The sequence below is a fragment of the Dreissena polymorpha genome, chromosome 1 (assembly GCF_020536995.1).
Source record: "Dreissena polymorpha isolate Duluth1 chromosome 1, UMN_Dpol_1.0, whole genome shotgun sequence".
NCBI lineage: Eukaryota > Metazoa > Mollusca > Bivalvia > Myida > Dreissenidae > Dreissena > Dreissena polymorpha.
The window spans coordinates 18753223-18772042 of NC_068355.1; the positions used below are offsets into that span (position 1 = coordinate 18753223).

The 18820-nt window shown below is 33.7% G+C and overlaps 1 protein-coding gene across 1 annotated transcript; it reads left to right on the forward strand.

The window, feature by feature from the left end:
* The first annotated feature begins 14731 nt into the window (after positions 1-14731).
* Positions 14732-17532, forward strand: LOC127873103 (uncharacterized). The gene is made up of 3 exons (XM_052416718.1): positions 14732-15851; positions 16229-16480; positions 16810-17532. The coding sequence occupies exons 1-3, from the start codon at positions 14983-14985 to the stop codon at positions 17252-17254; spliced, it is 1566 nt and encodes a 521-aa protein (XP_052272678.1). The 5' UTR covers positions 14732-14982; the 3' UTR covers positions 17255-17532.
* The last annotated feature ends 1288 nt before the right edge of the window (positions 17533-18820 follow it).

Sequence of the window (18820 nt, forward strand, 5' to 3'; positions counted from 1 at the left end):
AACTAAAAATGAATCTAGTGCTAGTGTGTGAAATGGAGCGGCATTCCATGGAACATGAAACTGGTGTAATCGAAAAAATACCCTTTGTTTCGAGAACTGAAATAGTATTGGAGGGAACTGATGTTGCTGAATTATTTACCCAAATGGTAGATAGGATTTTGGAATCGTTTGCAAATTTTCAAATGAAGGGAAGCAATTGGAGACTAAAGTCTGTCATTAGACTGGAAATTAACACCGGTACGTATAAGCCATTAAAAGGTAAATCATACATTCCATTGCCGAAAGAGTTAACATAAAGAATGAAGACGACGAATGTTTCAAGTGGTGCGTCACGAGAGCATTAAATCCTATTGTAAAACATTCCGAAAGAATAACCGAACAATTAAAGGAACACGCAAAGTTGTTAAATTGGAATGGAATTAAATTTCCAGTTGCAGTGGATGAAAATGTAATAAGTAAATTTGAAAGAAACAACAACTTGAGCATCATTATATTCGGTTATGATTCTAAAGAAAAGGATATTTACCCACTAATAATAAGTAAAAACGAAAGTGAAAAGGCTATTGATTTATTGCTGATTTCAAATGGAAAAACAAAACATTATTGCTTGATTAAAAATTTTAACAAATTAGCTTCGGGACGAACTGAAACCGGTCACAATAAAATGTATTATTGTAAAAGGTGCTTAACAGGTCATCGAACAGTTGAGGGTCTTCAAAGACACAATGAATATTGTTCATTACACAGCACACAGAAAATAGTGATGCCAGCAGAGGGAACCACAGAGTATTTCAAGCATTACTGTAGATCAATGAGGGTTCCGTTTGTAATATATGCAGACTTCGAATCGTTTATCGAGCCTATTAGTTCTTGTAATCCGAATCCTGCGACGTCGTTTACACACAAGTTCCAGAAGCATACGCCTAGCGCGTTTTGCTATCATGTGGTATGCTCTGACGGCTCATTGTATAGTCGAGAGCCTGTGGTGTATTCAGCTAAGAATCAAACAGATGATGTCGCGCAATTATTTGTTAACTCTGTTGAACAAACCACTAAGGATATTTACAACACATTTAAATTTTCCAAGGAAATGATATTCACAAAAGATGATCAAGCTGAATACGATGCTGCGACCACATGTCATATATGCGAAGGTGATGAAGGCGAGTTTAGATTAGAAGGCAACACTGAGAGCTATACAAAGGTTCGCGATCATTGTCACTTGACTGGAAAGTTTAGAGGAGCGGCACATTCAAAGTGTAATTTCGGGTATAAAATCCCTAAATTTATTCCTGTATTACTACACAATCTATCTGGATATGACTGTCATCTATTTATTAAAAAGTTAAGTATTGGAGGACAAATTAGCTGCATTCCAAATAACGAGGAAAAGTATATTTCGTTCTGTAAGAAGGTTGTTGTTGACACGTATACAAACAAAAAAGGACAGGAAAAGCCTATTTATCGTGATATTAGGTTTATTGATACCTATAGGTTTATGCGATCGAGTTTGGATGCTTTATCGGGAAATCTTGCCGATGATCAATTTCGTGAATTGGCTAAGGTCTATACCGGTAATGAGTTTACACTCTTGAAACAAAAGGGCATCTTTCCATATGATTATGTGAGCTCTGTTGAAAAACTCGCAGAAACGTCATTGCCCCCAAAGGAAGCATTCTACTCAAAGCTCACGGGTAAGGCTATTTGTAATGATGATTATGAATTTGCAAACAAAGTATGGAAGGCTTTTGGCTGTAAAACAATTAGAGACTACCTTGAACTCTACATAAAGAGTGATGTCTTGCTGCTAGCCGACGTTTTCGAAAACTTCAGAGATGCTAGCAATAAGTATTATAAACTAGATCCAGCATGGTATTATACAGCGCCAGGACTATCTATGGATGCGTGTCTTAAGTTGACAAAGGTAAAACTTGAGCTTATAAACGATTATGACGTGTTGCTAATGTTAAAGCAAGGTATTCGAGGTGGGGTTAGTACAATTTCAACGCGTCTTGGTATTGGAAACAATAAGTATATGGGTGATGATTATGATGAAAGCAAAGACTCATCGTTTATCATTTATCTGGATGCTAACAATCTCTACGGGTGCGCGATGAGTAAGCCACTTCCAACAGGGGGGTTTAAGTGGATGAATGAAAATGAGCTTAACGATTGGAAAAACATTTCATGCACAGAAGGACATGGGTGTATTTTAGAAGTTGACTTGGAATATCCTGATGAATTACATGATCTTCATAATGACTATCCATTAGCCCCTGAAAACATTATACCTGAGGGATCAAAAGTTAAAAAGCTTATTCCAAACTTGAACAACAAAACCAAGTATGTAGTACATTATGAAAACTTGCAGCAGTACGAAAAGCTAGGGCTCAGAGTTACCAACATTCACAGAGGAATTAAGTTTGATGAAAGCCCTTGGTTAAAAACATATATCAACTTGAACACTGAATTGCGAACAGCTGCAACTAACAACTTTGAAAAAGACTTCTTCAAGTTGATGAACAACAGTGTGTTTGGAAAAACAATGGAGAACATCGAGAATCGTGTTGATATCCGATTGGTTAATAATGTTACACAGGCGGAAAAGCTCCTTGCAAAGGTTAATTTCGACCGCTTGACTATATTTGATGAAAATTTAATAGCTGTACATATGAGAAAAACCAACTTATGTTATAACAAACCCATTTATCTTGGAATGTCTATTCTAGACTTAAGCAAGACAATAATGTATGAGTTTCACTATAACTACATCAAGGCTAAATATGGACAAAGGTCAAAGCTATTGTTTACGGATACAGACAGTCTTGTCTACGAAATTAAAACTAAAGATTTTTATGCAGACATTTCAAACGATGTTGAAAGACTGTTTGATACGAATGAGTATCCAAAAGATCACCCCTCCGGTATTAAAACGGGTGTGAACAAAAAGGTTCTCGGAATGTTCAAAGATGAGGCAGCTGGAAAACAAATAGATGAATTTGTAGGACTCAGAGCTAAACTGTATTCGTGTAAAATGTATGAAGGAAAGGAAAACAAAAAGTGTAAGGGGGTAAAAAAGAGCGTTATCAAAAACACCATTACACACCACGATTATAAAAACACGCTGTTTTCTCGCCAAGAAGTGCTAAGGCCAATGAACGTTATAAGATCATACGCGCATGAAATATATACTGAAACGGTCAACAAGGTAGCTCTTAGCGCAAATGATGATAAGCGTATTATACTAAAAGACGGTATTCATACAATGGCTTATGGACATTACAGTCTAAATAAAAAATAATGACAAACGTTAATAAATTAATCAAAAAGTTTAAAAGCGTGGGAGGACGTGTTGTACCCAACGTACCCATTTACAGTACGTTCTCTTCCACATCACAGCTTATAGATGCTGCTAAGCAAATAAAACAAGCAAATGTTAGAGTAAGGTATGTACGTGACAACTATCCACGTCATCCAAATATGCCGGGTACACACTGGACTGCGTGGATAAAAAACGGTCATGAAAAAATATACTTTGACACTTTTTCTTTAGAGCCACCTCTTGAACTTGTAACCTATCTAAACGAGCGAATGAACGCAAAACAATAATATATAAAATGAGTTTTAATACCGTTAAATATATTAGTGTTGAAGGGATTGTATTACCAAACGAACCTCTATCCAATTTTCAGTTGATAGATGCTGCTAAAAAATTTAAGATTACAAACTTTAGGGGTGTCTACCTACGTGATGAACTTCCTAAACAACCTAAAAGGGTAGAATGCGGAATTTTAAATTTGGGGAACTCACAAGGAAATGGCACACATTGGACTGCGTGGATCAAAAACAATCAGCGTAAATATTATTTTGATAGTTATGGTTTAACCCCTCCCCAAGAACTAGTTAGCTATTTAAACAAACCTGTGTATTATAATAGCGAAAGAGTACAAACGGATGGTGAGGTATTTTGTGGTCACCTTTGTCTTTACATTCTTAAACAATGTGAGAGCGTAAGCTTACAACATGTGATAAACTCATTGTATTAAAAAAAATGTGTATATAAAAATGTCTGTAAACATATTTGGTAAAACAAACGTCGGATCGTCGCAAAGAGTGATTTCAGGAGGGGTTACATTATCACAAGCCATTAATACGTTCTTAAGACGAGATGGTAAAAATGCAGCTGCTGAAAATATTAATATGGATTCTCACAATCTAATCAATGTATTGAATCCTATTAATGCTCAGGATGCTGCAACTAAAAGTTATGTTGATAAGCATCTTCCATTAGCAGGTGGTACTTTAACTGGTATACTAGAAATGAGTTCTAACAAAATAAGCGGTGTTGGTGATCCTTCTACTGATCAAGATGCTGCAACTAAACATTATGTTGATACGCATATTAGCGAAGCTAAAGAAAACATAATTGTTCCATGTTTAAGTGGATATATTCCTATTTTGGAAGGAAATGTTAGTGTAACTGGGTTTCGTGTTTCTTCAAGTGCTAAACTAGGGGATACATTTCAACCATACCACGCTTTTAACAATCTTACTGATAATGGGTGGGCTACTCCGGGTTCGGGAAGTCTTGAAATTGAATGTCCTGAGTCCGTAAAAATTTGGAAAGTGGCGTTAATGGCTTTAAAGGGTAAAACTATTACAAAATGGGAATTTGAAGGTAGCAAAAATGCTAGAGAATGGCGTACTCTTCTTCACTCTAAGGATAAGCTGTATGGTACTAGTTCTGCTGTTACGTATTTTTCTATTCCACCTTCTACAACTATTGATGATTATACATTTTACAGACTTACTATAAGCTCAAGTATATCTACTGAGGAAATTGGTATTCAATATATGCAAATGTATGCTTTATCAAACTAATTTAATTAAATCACCCTTAATATAAAAAATGAGATTTTATCCGTTTTTTCTAGAATGTAGTAAGCGTGAAACTGATAAGGAAAATAAGAGGTATTTGGAGCTTCTAGGGTTTGGAAAATGTGGTATGATTATTGACAATGACGATGGAACGTCAACACTCGTTAAAGAAAAGGGAAAATTCAAAATCCCAATAACATACAGCGTCCAAATGCATGATGAACTTAATCAAATGCTCTGGACTAAAAACAATGAGTTTGAAAAGCTGGAAGCAACCATTAAAGAGTCAATAAAACAGTGGGTGAACGTTAAAAAACGGGATCAACTTAGGTTGATTGATAAATACGTGTTAAAATTAGAGTGTGATATGAAGGAGAAAAAATATCGCAAAGGTGCTATTACCACGGCCTTCTTACTCGGAATGATCAAACCAAACGACATTGTTTACCAAGACTTTGAAATTAAACATATAAACACAATATTTTCAAAGGCCTTCACGAATAATGGTAGTGGTCAAAAGTCCTCGAGCCGCCGCGTTTGCGAATGGGATGCTGCCCCGAGCTTGACCTTTCGGAAATATGTAATATCTTGAAAAAGATATTATACATTTATATATAGAATGTCCTGGGACACGGAAGAATATATAATATCTTGAAAAAGATATTATTTACCTATACATTTATATATAGAATTTCCTGGGACACGGAAGGAAAACGGAAGGGAAACGGTTCTGTCCCAGAAGCCTAGTTTCCCCTCTACTGGTGTTGTTTTGCCCCCCTGAGTGGTACACCCCAACCCATCTGGCTGATTTTACACTTCAATTATTTTTTTTTCAATTATCTTGCCGATAAAACAATTGAAGTTTATTTTGAGACAACGTTCACATTCATTTTGAGATTAGTATTTTAAACATTTGAGTGCATCAGAGTTTGCAAATAATGATGGCGTATCACGCAAAAGAAACGCACATGGCTTTAATGTTTCTGTCTAAGAATAACAAATGTTTTATACCTAATTATAGCTGTTTGTTTTATTTGTCTTTTTTATCTTTCAAATATACATTAACATTATGTATTCATGATACAGTTTATATGTTTATATGTTTGTATGTAGTGTGTATTATATAGTTGCATTGTGTAACAATCTTGAAAATTTATTGTGCATATATGTGTTTAAAAAAAATTGACATATGTAAAAATGCAAATCCACATAAAAAGGGACGCACATACTATAATGTGTCTTCTTATACAAATACTACATCCTTCCCGTTAACACAAACGTAGTATAGCAATCGGAAGGTCACGGATTTGATCCCCACGGCGATTTGATTTCCCCCATAGACACCAAGTACTGGTTCTAGTCCCAGGAAACGGACTTGATAGCGTTTCAGATAAGCATTAGTCTTTCTATTCAATCGTGATAAAATAAATAGGCTTAAACAAACTCAAACGTTTACGTATGTAAATACAGAAATATGACGAATAATTAAGAGAGTGATCGTGCCTGCATTCGTGCGTGTACACAAACTATTAGCGTAGATATATACTAGGCTTCCTTGACTTAATGGGAGTTTTCAAATAAAAAAAGCTCAACCTGATCAATGACGAATTTATTAGATTCACTATTGAGTGCAGAATTGCCCCCAACACAGATTTTAGTGAGTGATGGCGCAAATGCATTACTGACAGCATACTTTCCTACCGTTTATGAATATAATTCGGACACGAGGGGAAACAAGTAGCCGTCTTCGTTAATTCCGCACTGGCAAAAGGAGTCCGAATAATATTTGTTTCAAACAAGTGTGTGCTAGTCCATTACAAATTGTCACATAAAGGATCCGCTACAATCATCAATATGCTTTAATCTTTTCTTTTTTTACAATTGGGCCAAGACTTGGCTTAAACAAACAGCTAAATCAGAACCTCTCATTTTAGTCAAAAAATAGAAACAACAACAATAATCTTAAATTATCGCAAGAAAAATAGATCAAAAGTTAGCTTTGATAACCATGTTTGAAACTATTCTTGCTTATTATTAGCTATCTAATGCAGTGTTTACTCAAACATAACTTTCATACTTATGTAATTACAATATTGAGACTGTTTAGAAACATAATTTATTAAAATTGTAAAATTGCATAACGGCCTGAATACAATGTTAGCAATAAATACACATAACATTATCAGATCTCAGCCCTTGAAAAATATGTAATAGATACTTACTTCAATCGTTTTTATGGCATTTATATACTTAAAAGGCGTTATTGCTTTTTCACCGTCGTGATAAATTTCTTCATGATAGAGTAAGTAAATTTTCATCAATCAATAATTGTATGCCGTCCTAATAAAGCAAATAATGAGAAACTCCAAAAACTGTATCCTGATGGATATTGGATACTTTAACATGTCTTATATAACATAACTTCAATTATAACTTAAAGTTAATCAAAGCGTATATCCCCACATTGGAACGGTCAATGCAAAACATTTAGGGTTTATACCGATTTTAGGGCTAACGGTACCCCACACTTACCTTACTACCAAAATAATTTAAATACTTGAGGCGTGTCTAAAAGGACTTCAATAAAATGAACATATGCATACCAAACAATCTACATTGAACGGTACTAGCATAATGATATTATGATAATTTAGGCTCAAGTAAGGCTCTGTGTGCATTTCAACTGGTGTTAACACCAAATACTTTGCATTGGTGTTTTCAATGCGGTGAACCATTCTTTACACTTCTACTATGCAATTGTGAGCGGTATGTGTAAATTGTAATGTAGGAAAATGATTGTATCGTGTCTTAAATAAAAGAATAGTGGATTCTTAAACGAATTTCGCATATGATAATGCAGTTGCATTATTCATATATACAGACTATTAATATAGGAACAAAGCAAATGATAGAATGTTAAAAACATCAGTTTAAACAAAACTTGAAGCAGGAAAACTGCTCCATAAAGAAGACCATGATTATATAATTATAGTAATTGGTAACATGCGAATAATCATTGGATATCACTGGCACGAGATCCGTACATGTTAATAACACTCAACGACATGTTACAGTGCGAGTTCCACATTACTAAACTATTCATGTAATTGAAAACATGCAGTGCTGATTGCAATCAAAATTTAAACCATGATAGAACTTCTATTTATACAAATCTGGCTCAGAGATATATCTGATCAAGGTTATTCAAGTATGGGTAACGTTCAACTCAGTTGCAAAATTTTATTTAAACTGTATCTGGGTCTTGCACGTGTCACTGGCATAGTAACGTTTCCCATCATACAACGTAAGAACGGAACATCTTACACTGAACATAAACGTCCCAAATGATCATAGTAGGTTTTCACATATTAAGATTAATGCTATCATAATACCCATAGTATCCATATTGCTAACTGTCTCGTTATTGAATGACAACGAAACATCATATACATGTAGTCGCTATTGCGATGTAATTGATTTGGGAAAAGTATCACGAGAGAAGTTCTTTAATAAACCCAGGCTAGTATTTTATATAAGACAAGTGACTAGTTGCTGAGCACAGAATCAGATTAACAAAACGCTTGATGATAAAATTACGTTTGTACAAAGATTACAAACTCCAATTGCGTGTTGGTATACTCAATACCATCCAGTTAGCCATACTGGCATAGGACGACTGAGGAAAGTCCAATGTACTGATACTTAATATGTATATGATTTGATATTATTATTGATAAAATGTCACCTCCAAATCTATGCGATACTGTTTTTTGAACAACGCTATATCATACGACGCTTTTATCTTCAAGTAAACGATCTAAAAATGTCTGCGCTCTAATGTTGCTGCATGTGCTAAGTCATGTCGTCATCCGTCTTTAAAGTGCGGGTTGTTAACATTACTAAAAAAATGCAGCTCATACAACATTGAGATTCGATTTGGTGTTACAAATGTAAAAGTGAATTGCAGCAAATTTGTGAATTTATTGTTCGAATAACATATCTCTCTTTTGTATGTAAACAAAAACAAAACACAGTGTTTAATATATTTAATATCGTATTAAATGTATACTGCTGTTGAAAAGCCTTGATACAACCAGACAATAAAGTATGGACAATGTAATTACCTATCAACAATCACAGAAGATGTCAGTGCCGTAACCTTGTTGTAATATATTTTGTTAGTTGCAATGCATATAACAAGCTCAACTTTAAACATTTATGTTAAATGAATAATATTAATAGGGCTTGATACAACGTCATCAATAAAAAAAGATAAAACACATTATGCGACCAATAGAAGTTAATATTAAAAGGGACGTACGATTTTTCAAGAAATCTGACACTCAAAGCTAATGCTGATCTCGTTAAAGAATCTTTAATGGGTAGTTTTTATATATCAAACACTTAGTAATTTGAGAGATACTGATCAAGAGAATTGCGACCCCGTGTACAGATTATATGTGTACTTTTTATTAAAGAGATAGAGTAACAACGTCATCAAAGTGTTTTCGACGATGCTTCAAATTAAAATATACAAATATTTAGAAAACCTAGACGCTTTGATTGCGAGCTAACCCCAAATGACGGAACCTAAAAGCAACATTTCAGAAAAAAACAATAACAAAATCATTATAAACGACGACTTAAGTAATTAAGTCATGCATGCATGGCGCGTATAATCTTGAACATAATGCTGATAAAGACGTTTATAACGAAATTACATTGGCGTAATATTTATTTACATTGTTAAATAATTGTGTATTTGTTTATTACATTTCCTTCAATGATAAATAGTTCAGCTATGTTCACACATTATTCACCGTACATAAAACAAATTGTTTATGATTTGCTGATGCCTTGCAGATGACCGCATGCATTTACACTAATTTCTGCAAATCATTACCTTATCATTAAGGTTTCAAGACGTTAAGTTTGCTCTGCTTATCTGAAATATAAATATCAAATTACTTGCGTGTTAAAAGTATTTAATTCTAAACCGTTAGATGGCTGTCAGAGATAGTATTCACCACTCAAATATGTATTTCAATGACACTAAATAGATATATCAAGCGCAGATTTATGAATACTTGCCTGTTATTTATTAAATTTATTCAAAATATTTATCTTCTTTTGTAACTTAAAGTCTTTAAAAGTATTGTAAATACAAAGCCTCATAATTATTCGGGCTAATAGATTCTTCCTGCACAAATAAAATACTTGATAACAGCGGCAGGTGCACATCAAATAAAAAATAAGTTACACCGCGTTTTTCCGTGGACTGGTATACAAACAAATATCATTTTAAATCAGTACTAATGTACGATGGTGTACTGTCAATGCCCTACATACAAATATGCGGAAGCAGTGCTGTATTATGTTGGTATTTGCTTGCATTGTAAGGTTCAAGGAGATGTTTATGTAAGGTAAAAAGTGTCAGATATAGAGAATACAATGTAAGTTTATTTGTGTACTTGAATTTATTCGACGAGTTGAATAAAGGTTTACTCGACGGGGCTTGTAAGTGTACAACAATTAAAAATACAACAATCCATGATGCGGTTTTTTAAACACTTAACCGAAACAAACTGACAACAATTGGTTATCGTAAAAGGGGCACACTGGTCCCGTTTAAAAGAAAACACTGCATACATAAACCCGGAAATTTAACACAGTTGTATTACGTTACTTCGTGACTGGCTGAGACTTTCATTATATAAGGAAATGAAATTAAACAAAGAACAGATCCCAATAAATTCGAAACATTAACCAAGTCTCACTTACCTAAAAAATTAGCATATGAACATGTAATATGTTGGTATGATTTGATTGTTGATATCTCGTCACATATGAAGTAGCACACCAATAACTCTATTGACGAAAACAGACGGACAGTTAATCATATTGCGGACAACTGTTTTATCACATTTTAAAACATAATTTTCAATACGTCACGCGATCGTTATGTTGTAATTGCTATTCATTGATTTTGGTGTACCAAGAATTACTTGTGGAAGGCAACAGACACATCTCATATGGTAACGCAAGCGTACTTGCTATGTACACCTTGATCAAGCATGTGTTTCGAAATGACAATATTATATTCATGGTGTCTATTCAGCGACTTAATTAATGAGGGTCGAAAGCTAAGAGTCAAAAGGCATAGCGCGTGCCCCAGAAACGCGGTAAACAGAACAGGGTGAAACAAATATTTTCTATAATTTAAATGAATCCAAAAGAAATGCGCTAAAGAGTCACGAACGTTTTTGTATGCTTTTCCATCGATCATATCACATTTTAGATTGATTTCTCTAGAATAAATACGTTTATTTCGAATTATGAGCTACACAATAACAGTTTGCATCGTGCAAGGTCGTTTCATTTGTTTTATGAATATATGTGGCGAATACGAATTGAAAAGCAATTATAACAGTTTTTATATAATAATATCGTATTCGCATGCTTTTTTTATATAACACAAATTTAGTTGTAATAAAGCATTGTAATACGATATGTATATATCGACTTACACACATCGTTCACAGTATGTTTTGCCGACATTGACAATAAGAAGTACTTTCGTTGTAGGTTAGATTGTTCATTCTTTCGATACTTATGTTATTATATTTAACTATATTGGTGTTACAAAAGCTGGTATCGGTGCCAGATAAATTTGACGCCAAATTCGACAAAATAAATTAAAAATATCACAATTAAAAATAACAAAAAATTAAAATTGTAGAAAGTAAAGCGTTTGAAAAAAAGAGTTTTTTACCATGTCCTGTTTCTGATCAAGACGATGTGTTTTGTCTGTTTAATTTTACAAGCCAGGCCGACTATTTGTTGCATGCTTTATCTGTGTGCACATGGGGATCGTCAGCTTTGCTGTGAATTAAATTGGCATGGTAGCCTGCATTGATCTTAAGATAACATATTTTCGTTTTAGATACGTTAGTAATAATAAGAAAACCTGACGTACTTAATGGCAAGTTAACACAACGAGGTTGAAACATTTTCGAAATGTTTCGCGAGCTACCGCTCATTTGAATACTACACTTGAGTAAGAATTGTCTTTGGTAACAAAGTCAAGTGATCTTAACATCATGATATGTACATATTAAATTTTTAGTCAAAGTATTTTGGATTTATTTTTGTAATTAAATATTGTATTTGAAATTCAAATAACTGATTTTATTATTAAAGTCATTGGATTTTGAAGCTAGTGGCCAGCTTAATATTTGAGGGAAATATTGCCTGAAAAGGACGTTGATGTTTTCATTCATTGAAACGTTGGAGTTTATTTTGAAAAAAAAGTACATACAAAACATGTTCAGCTTTATCCAAAAAAGGAGCGTAAGTGTTTATTATTCCATAAAGCATTGCAAAAACCATGTTAAACAAACCACTTTAACATTGTTTTAATTATTTCAGTTCGTTTAAATAAGAAAAAAAACATGCAATTCCAAATTTTTCGTTTAAACAGTAAATGTATTCTTATATTGTATGTACTGGTTCATATTTCGAGACATTGTTAGTAAATATATCATAACAGTTATACCATAAACTGTTGTTTTGTTGAGGGTGCATATATGTATGCGCTAGAATAATGTGTTTGCCAATCTAAAATTTATAAAAATCCGATAAATTATTTGGCGAAAAGATGTTATGGTAATCACAACCGAAACTAACGACATCTCACAATTCATTTCGGCAACGATATGTGTGCCAAATACATAAAAATTAAATAAAATAACAATGCATAGAAAAGTGATGAATCCAACTAAACTTATCTAGATAAAAGGGAGTCTACCTAAATGTACGAATAATTCATTGTGGAAAGTGCAAGCGTTTTGCTTGTGATAGGTACAAAGTAATTGATATAGAAACTAGAACTGTGTCACTGACAATAATGCCTCCACAATATATGTTTTGAAACATAGAAATCCACGTCGCATTCTACAGTGCTCTAACAGACACAGCAACAGAAACCAGTCAAAACTGTTGGCAGTCAAATACACTTCTTTATTAACGTTCTGCTTCACATAAAGTTTATTCAGCTTTGACAGTTTGAAAAAATAATCGCAAAACAGAGGGCTTAACGAACTTTTTTCGGAATAAATATCTCAGATTAAAATAAATGACTAAGGATCAGTATTCGGTCAAAACGAGCAGCAGGTCATGCTTTGACACGTATACGACAATAGCTTACAAAGTATGTCTACGACGAGAACACTGCTAATTAATTTGCGAAAACAACACATGATAACACTCTGTATATATTAAGTATGTCATCGCTTGGGAAAGTAGACCATACTGTTTGTGTTTTAAAAGGCATCTGTTTTATATGTTGTATGTTTTAAATTAAATACTTTATCGTTTGGCGACAGATCAATTCCCATAAATCTTATCATTAAGGCGAAAACAACATACCCTGTTATATTAATTGTTTTAATTTATATGGAAAAGGTTCCCATGAGATGATTGTTTGAAACACTTAACTGAAATTGTCAAAGTGGCGGCTCAGTAAATACAAGTATTAAATAAACGTGATAACTGGTTACTACTTACGAGAGATGGTTATTACTATTACCATTGTATACCATACTTTTTTCAATTTGACGTCGCTATTGAGAATAGTTTTTGTTCCAATCAAAGTAACGCAGCCTGTATGTTTGTTTGTTGTTCATGTTAGATATTTGGTACTCACTGTAAGTAGAACATTCTTTAAAAGAGGTAAAGATAAATAGAACCGTCACAAATGTCAATTATATCTAAGAATCGTTAGATAACACTACATTTTATAATTCCTTACCTCTTTCATTCACATGCGTTTGGGTCTTCCGTAGTCAAGAAGACGATCACACCATATCTCGAGAGTACACATTGAACGCAACAGTCATCGGAGATAGTCAGTTTAGTACAAACAATGTGTTTTGAAATTCAGGTTTTTTTTAATCCGATTATGTGCTTAGCGTTTAAAAGGCGACAGGACAAAACGTCCATTCATCTCGAAACATTTTAGAATACTTTTCCTTTGTTCACTTTCGAAAATGTTACATTTAAAAAAATATTTTTAATTGTGATAATCGTGTTTTCGAAAAAAAATTCTGCATTTCCGTTTTGTGAGCGCGACTTTATGTGACTGTTCTATTTAACTTTACCTCACTATCAGCATATTATATATAATGGTAGATCATATAAGAACAAGGAAACCTGAGAAACATTATCTCGGGATACACACTTGAATTACTTTACGCTAGTCATTTGTATAAGCAAGCCTACAAAGCAAAATACAAGCCACACAATGCAAAACTTTACATACTAAATGATTGCAGTTGAAGTCAAGGTCATGACGTAAATTTAAAACATGCTGGGCAATTAATGCGTAGTGGTTTTATCTATTTTAAATAACGTTTGATTGAGTTTTATATTAAAAACAGTTAAGGCCACCTAGCGTTATCAGGAATTGTATACAATTGTTCAGTTTTGTTCATTCTCTCAGATTCTTTGTAGTTAATAAAAATAGAAAAATGTAAAAGATGTGCGGTCATAGATAGCATCATTTGAAAAAAATTGTGCGCAATATTTTATTGCATGACAAAGATACCACATATGATAAAATACAAACAGCTGTTTTCTTATCACTCACACAGGAATCACAGATGCAATATAAGCGCCTTATGGTAGGTTAAACAAGTGTTTTATGCTCGTTTGTCTACGTCCTGATATCTGAATAGCTTATTTTATTGTGCAAAAGAAAACAATATTGGTTTAAAGTGCATTTCGCCTAAGACATTTTATGTAAGGTGTATAAACAGCGTTTAAATTCGGTTAACTATTTTTATTTTATGCTTTCCGGTGGTTTATAGAGAAATATCAGTGAAATAAAAGTGGTATTTCACTGTTTCAAACAGTGAAACATAACAGTGAAAAATATCGTTATTTTTCACTGTTTCAGTTAGATACTGGAACTACTTCCCCAATAACCCCATGGTGAGCCTCAATTGCAATTTTCATTCAAGGGAGACTAGTCTACTTGAACCTGAAACACACATTTACCTCCCTTAAACATAATTATTTCGTCTGCTGCTTAACTCTTTAACAACAATGGATGAATTGGAAAACAATGAAATAAATCTTCTTTTCTCAAGTATCTTTGACTTTGATGACTTTTTTAATGAAATGAATGAACAAGATGATGACAGCGCTTCAAAATCACAAGAAATAACATCAGCAGCACCAACAGCAGGAGCAGCAACATCAGCCCCACATCCACTGGTAACAGCATCAACACAGGAAGAAAAAGAACAAAACCCAACATCAACACCAACAAGGAATTTCAGATCTGTAAGTGTGGATAGCTTTCTGCTTGAAAACGAAAATTTAAATACAAAAAAGAAAACCGACAATGACATCAGACTTTTCAAAACTTTCCTAAAAAGTCACAAAAATGAGGCAAGAAATATTGAAACTATACCTCCTCATGAATTGAACCCTCTGGTCTGCGAGTTTTTGTTGGGTGTGACTAAAAAAGATGGATCAGAGTATGAACCCACATCTTTGAGGGCATTTTTAAGCTCAATCGACAGGCATTTAAGGCACATGAACTACAAGCACTCTTTGATAAATGACCCTGAATTTGCCAAAGTGAGGGAAGTATTAAAAAGTAAACAAAAAGCTCTGAAAAAAGAAGGTTATGGAAATAAACCGCATCAAGCCCAGGCATTAACAAATGAACATATTGAAGCTATGTACGCAGCTAAAACTCTGGGAGAATCAAGCCCAAGAGCTCTATTACACTCACTGTGGCTTATATGTACAACCCATTTTGGGATGAGAACCGGCAAGGAAATTCACACCCTATGCTGGGGTGATGTCAGCCTTGGAATCGATTTTGAAACTGGTGAAGAATTCATCACCTTCGACACTGAGCGTCAGACAAAAACCCGTACTGGTGAAAATCCTAGGGATATAAGGTGATTTTCCTACTTTAATATATTTGTACACAAATCTGAATTGATAATTTTTTATTTATATAAAAACTGGTACTGTTTATAAAATATTTAAATGGAATTTTTCTTTAGTAAAAATAATACAAACATGGAGGATATTTGTTGGTTAAGGTAGAATATCGATTTTATTTCACGAGTGATCATAGAAATTATTATTTTTACGAGTGGCGAAGCCACAATTGAAAATATATATTTTCTATTATCACAAGTGAATTTATAGACCTTTTTTTACAATATAATTCTTATTTGTATTATTAATATACAGTAGACTTCACTTTTGGTGGAATAGTATTTAATTTAAACAAAACATTTAATGCAACACACATTTTAACTATTCATAGGAAAGTCAAGCCACGGGCATATGCAGTTCCCGAACAACCTGACAGAGATCCGGTGCATCTCTACAAGCTATATGCCAACAAACGCCCTGTTGACATGATGACAGAAGACAGCCCCTTCTTCTTAACTCCTGGCAACAAGACACAGCAATGCTGGTTCAGGAAGTCTGCCATGGGAATAAACAAGCTATACAGCATAATGACCGAGATGAAAACAGATGCTGGTATTCAAGAGCCAAGAATCACCCCATACAGGTCAAAACCCCATATTATATACACTACTTTCATAACAAGACTAAAATATATAATAAAAATCACTTACCTCCCATTTATTAAATAGGTGTTGTTTGTCCAATTTACATGCTACAACACTCAAAATTTTAATTCATAAAATCTCCTGTACTCGACTAGTACTATTCCTCTACTTTCCGGTTCCATTACATCCAGTACTTGACAGACCACCATGTATTTATTGAAGTGTTTCAAGAGCACACAAAACAATTACAACTTATATCTTATGTAATATGTCATGTGTACCGTTGAATATTGATTTTATTTTTACCATAGATATAAACTTTTTTCAGTGCAAGAAAGCACTTGATTCAGAAGCTGAATGACGAGAATGTTCCTGCTCATCAAATAATACAGATTTCAGGGCACAGAAATATTAACAGCTTAAATAATTACAGCAGTTTGAACAAGGAACAGTCAAAAAATATTTCAAAAATACTTTCTCATTCAAACCAGTCAGTTGAAAAGCACAACCGCACAGCCACTGCCACTGCGTCAGCCACACCTGCATCAAGTGATTTTCCGATGGCCCGAGGATTTTTTGTCAACTCACATTTCCAGGGCAATGTAACATTTAATTTTCACAACTCTGAATCTTACATGGGCCTTTCCCAGACACAGAACGTAGTCAATCACCAGAGGCAATCTCCATCCCGTACACCGGCGGTAACCGCAGATTCCCCTGTACAGCGACACTACAAGCGAATCCGTCTTATTGCAGAGAGTGACAGTGATTGATATCGAAACCATTAAGCACAAAAACACTGTTGAAATATGTTTGCGTTCCTAGTTTAATCCAGTTATGTGTTATTAATCCAGCAAGTCGTAAAAGTGTTGTTCAACATGGCGAGCACTTTCGTAACTTTGAGATCAGTTGAATACACAAATTACTACGCCAGTATATGCAACACTATTAATTTCATAATAATTTAAATTAAACTATTGTTTGTAATAATATTGAATGTATAAAGTATGAAAAAGATATATGTTGAATAAAACATTGATTTTAATAGTAATACACTTTTTACAGATGTGAACTATTTTCTTGTGTAGTAAGTTCTGTGTGCGTTCTAAAAATTGAGGCACCCCACGGGGAAACTTAATGAGGCAAATTCGGAAAATTAACAAAACTACAAAAATAAGCATAAAATAAAAAGAAAATTTGTTGGTTTCGGTAGCATATCGAATTTAATTCACTCGTGATCATAGAAAAAAATATTTTCACTCGTGGCTACGCCACTCGTGAAAATATAAATTTCTATGATCACTCGTGAATTAAATTCGATATGCTACCGAAACCAACAAATATCCTCTATATCTTTTGAAAATAACGACGCACATGAATCAGTAAATCTAGACGAATGTAGTGCTTCATAGTATTGTGTCTCCTTAATATTTTAGAATTGAATTGCGTGATGTTATGTATGTATGTCAGACCAGCATTTGGATAATTCATCATCTTTTTTCAATGGCATTATATTTCATGAAGTGTTCGAAAATCGCTCGTGAGTAGTGTTAGGTTAAATATACATATTTTATCAGTTGATAAAGATGTTCGAAAATTACAAATAGAGAACAATATGTACAATATCGGCAAGCAAAACATTATATACAATGGTAAAGTATAAAGTATCATGTATACATTAAAATGTGTTTACTTCATGTTTGCAGTCGTTTACAGAAATCCATAAATCTGACGTGTAATTGTGCATAATGTTTCCCCTGTTTTGTTTTGAGAAACTTTGTTTAAAGTTTTCCTGAAACAAATTCATTAACTACAACACGTATTTAATTGAAACATCGACCAAATCATTGGAAGTAGCATGTAAGGTCACATACAAAGTCCCATATATATGACTTGCAATTTTGCCGAATAATGCTGAACTGTTTGTACTTCAAATTCATGCAAACGCTTGCATGCTAGGATTTGATTGAATTTGGAGCTATTTGTCTAAATTACATTTGAACTAAAAATATACATATAATTTCCATAATATACCTTGAATATATGGATTGATTGTGCCTATAATGTAGTTCGCAGGTAGCTTAAGCTCTACTAAATTCATGGTTTCCTAGTATGGTCACGTTTCTTGGTTTAAATAATAGATGTTCAGCTGAACGGTTACATATAGCAACACAACTACTACCGATCTTCTACGCAAGCTATATCTTCGTGTTCGTTATATCAGCGGACCCACTCAAAAGATAAATCATAATACTTAAGCGGAAGAATAGTCAAGCGCGCTGTTTAAACTTTAAATTTCATGATTAATAGATTATTTTGCTGATTGTGTATTCGGGGCT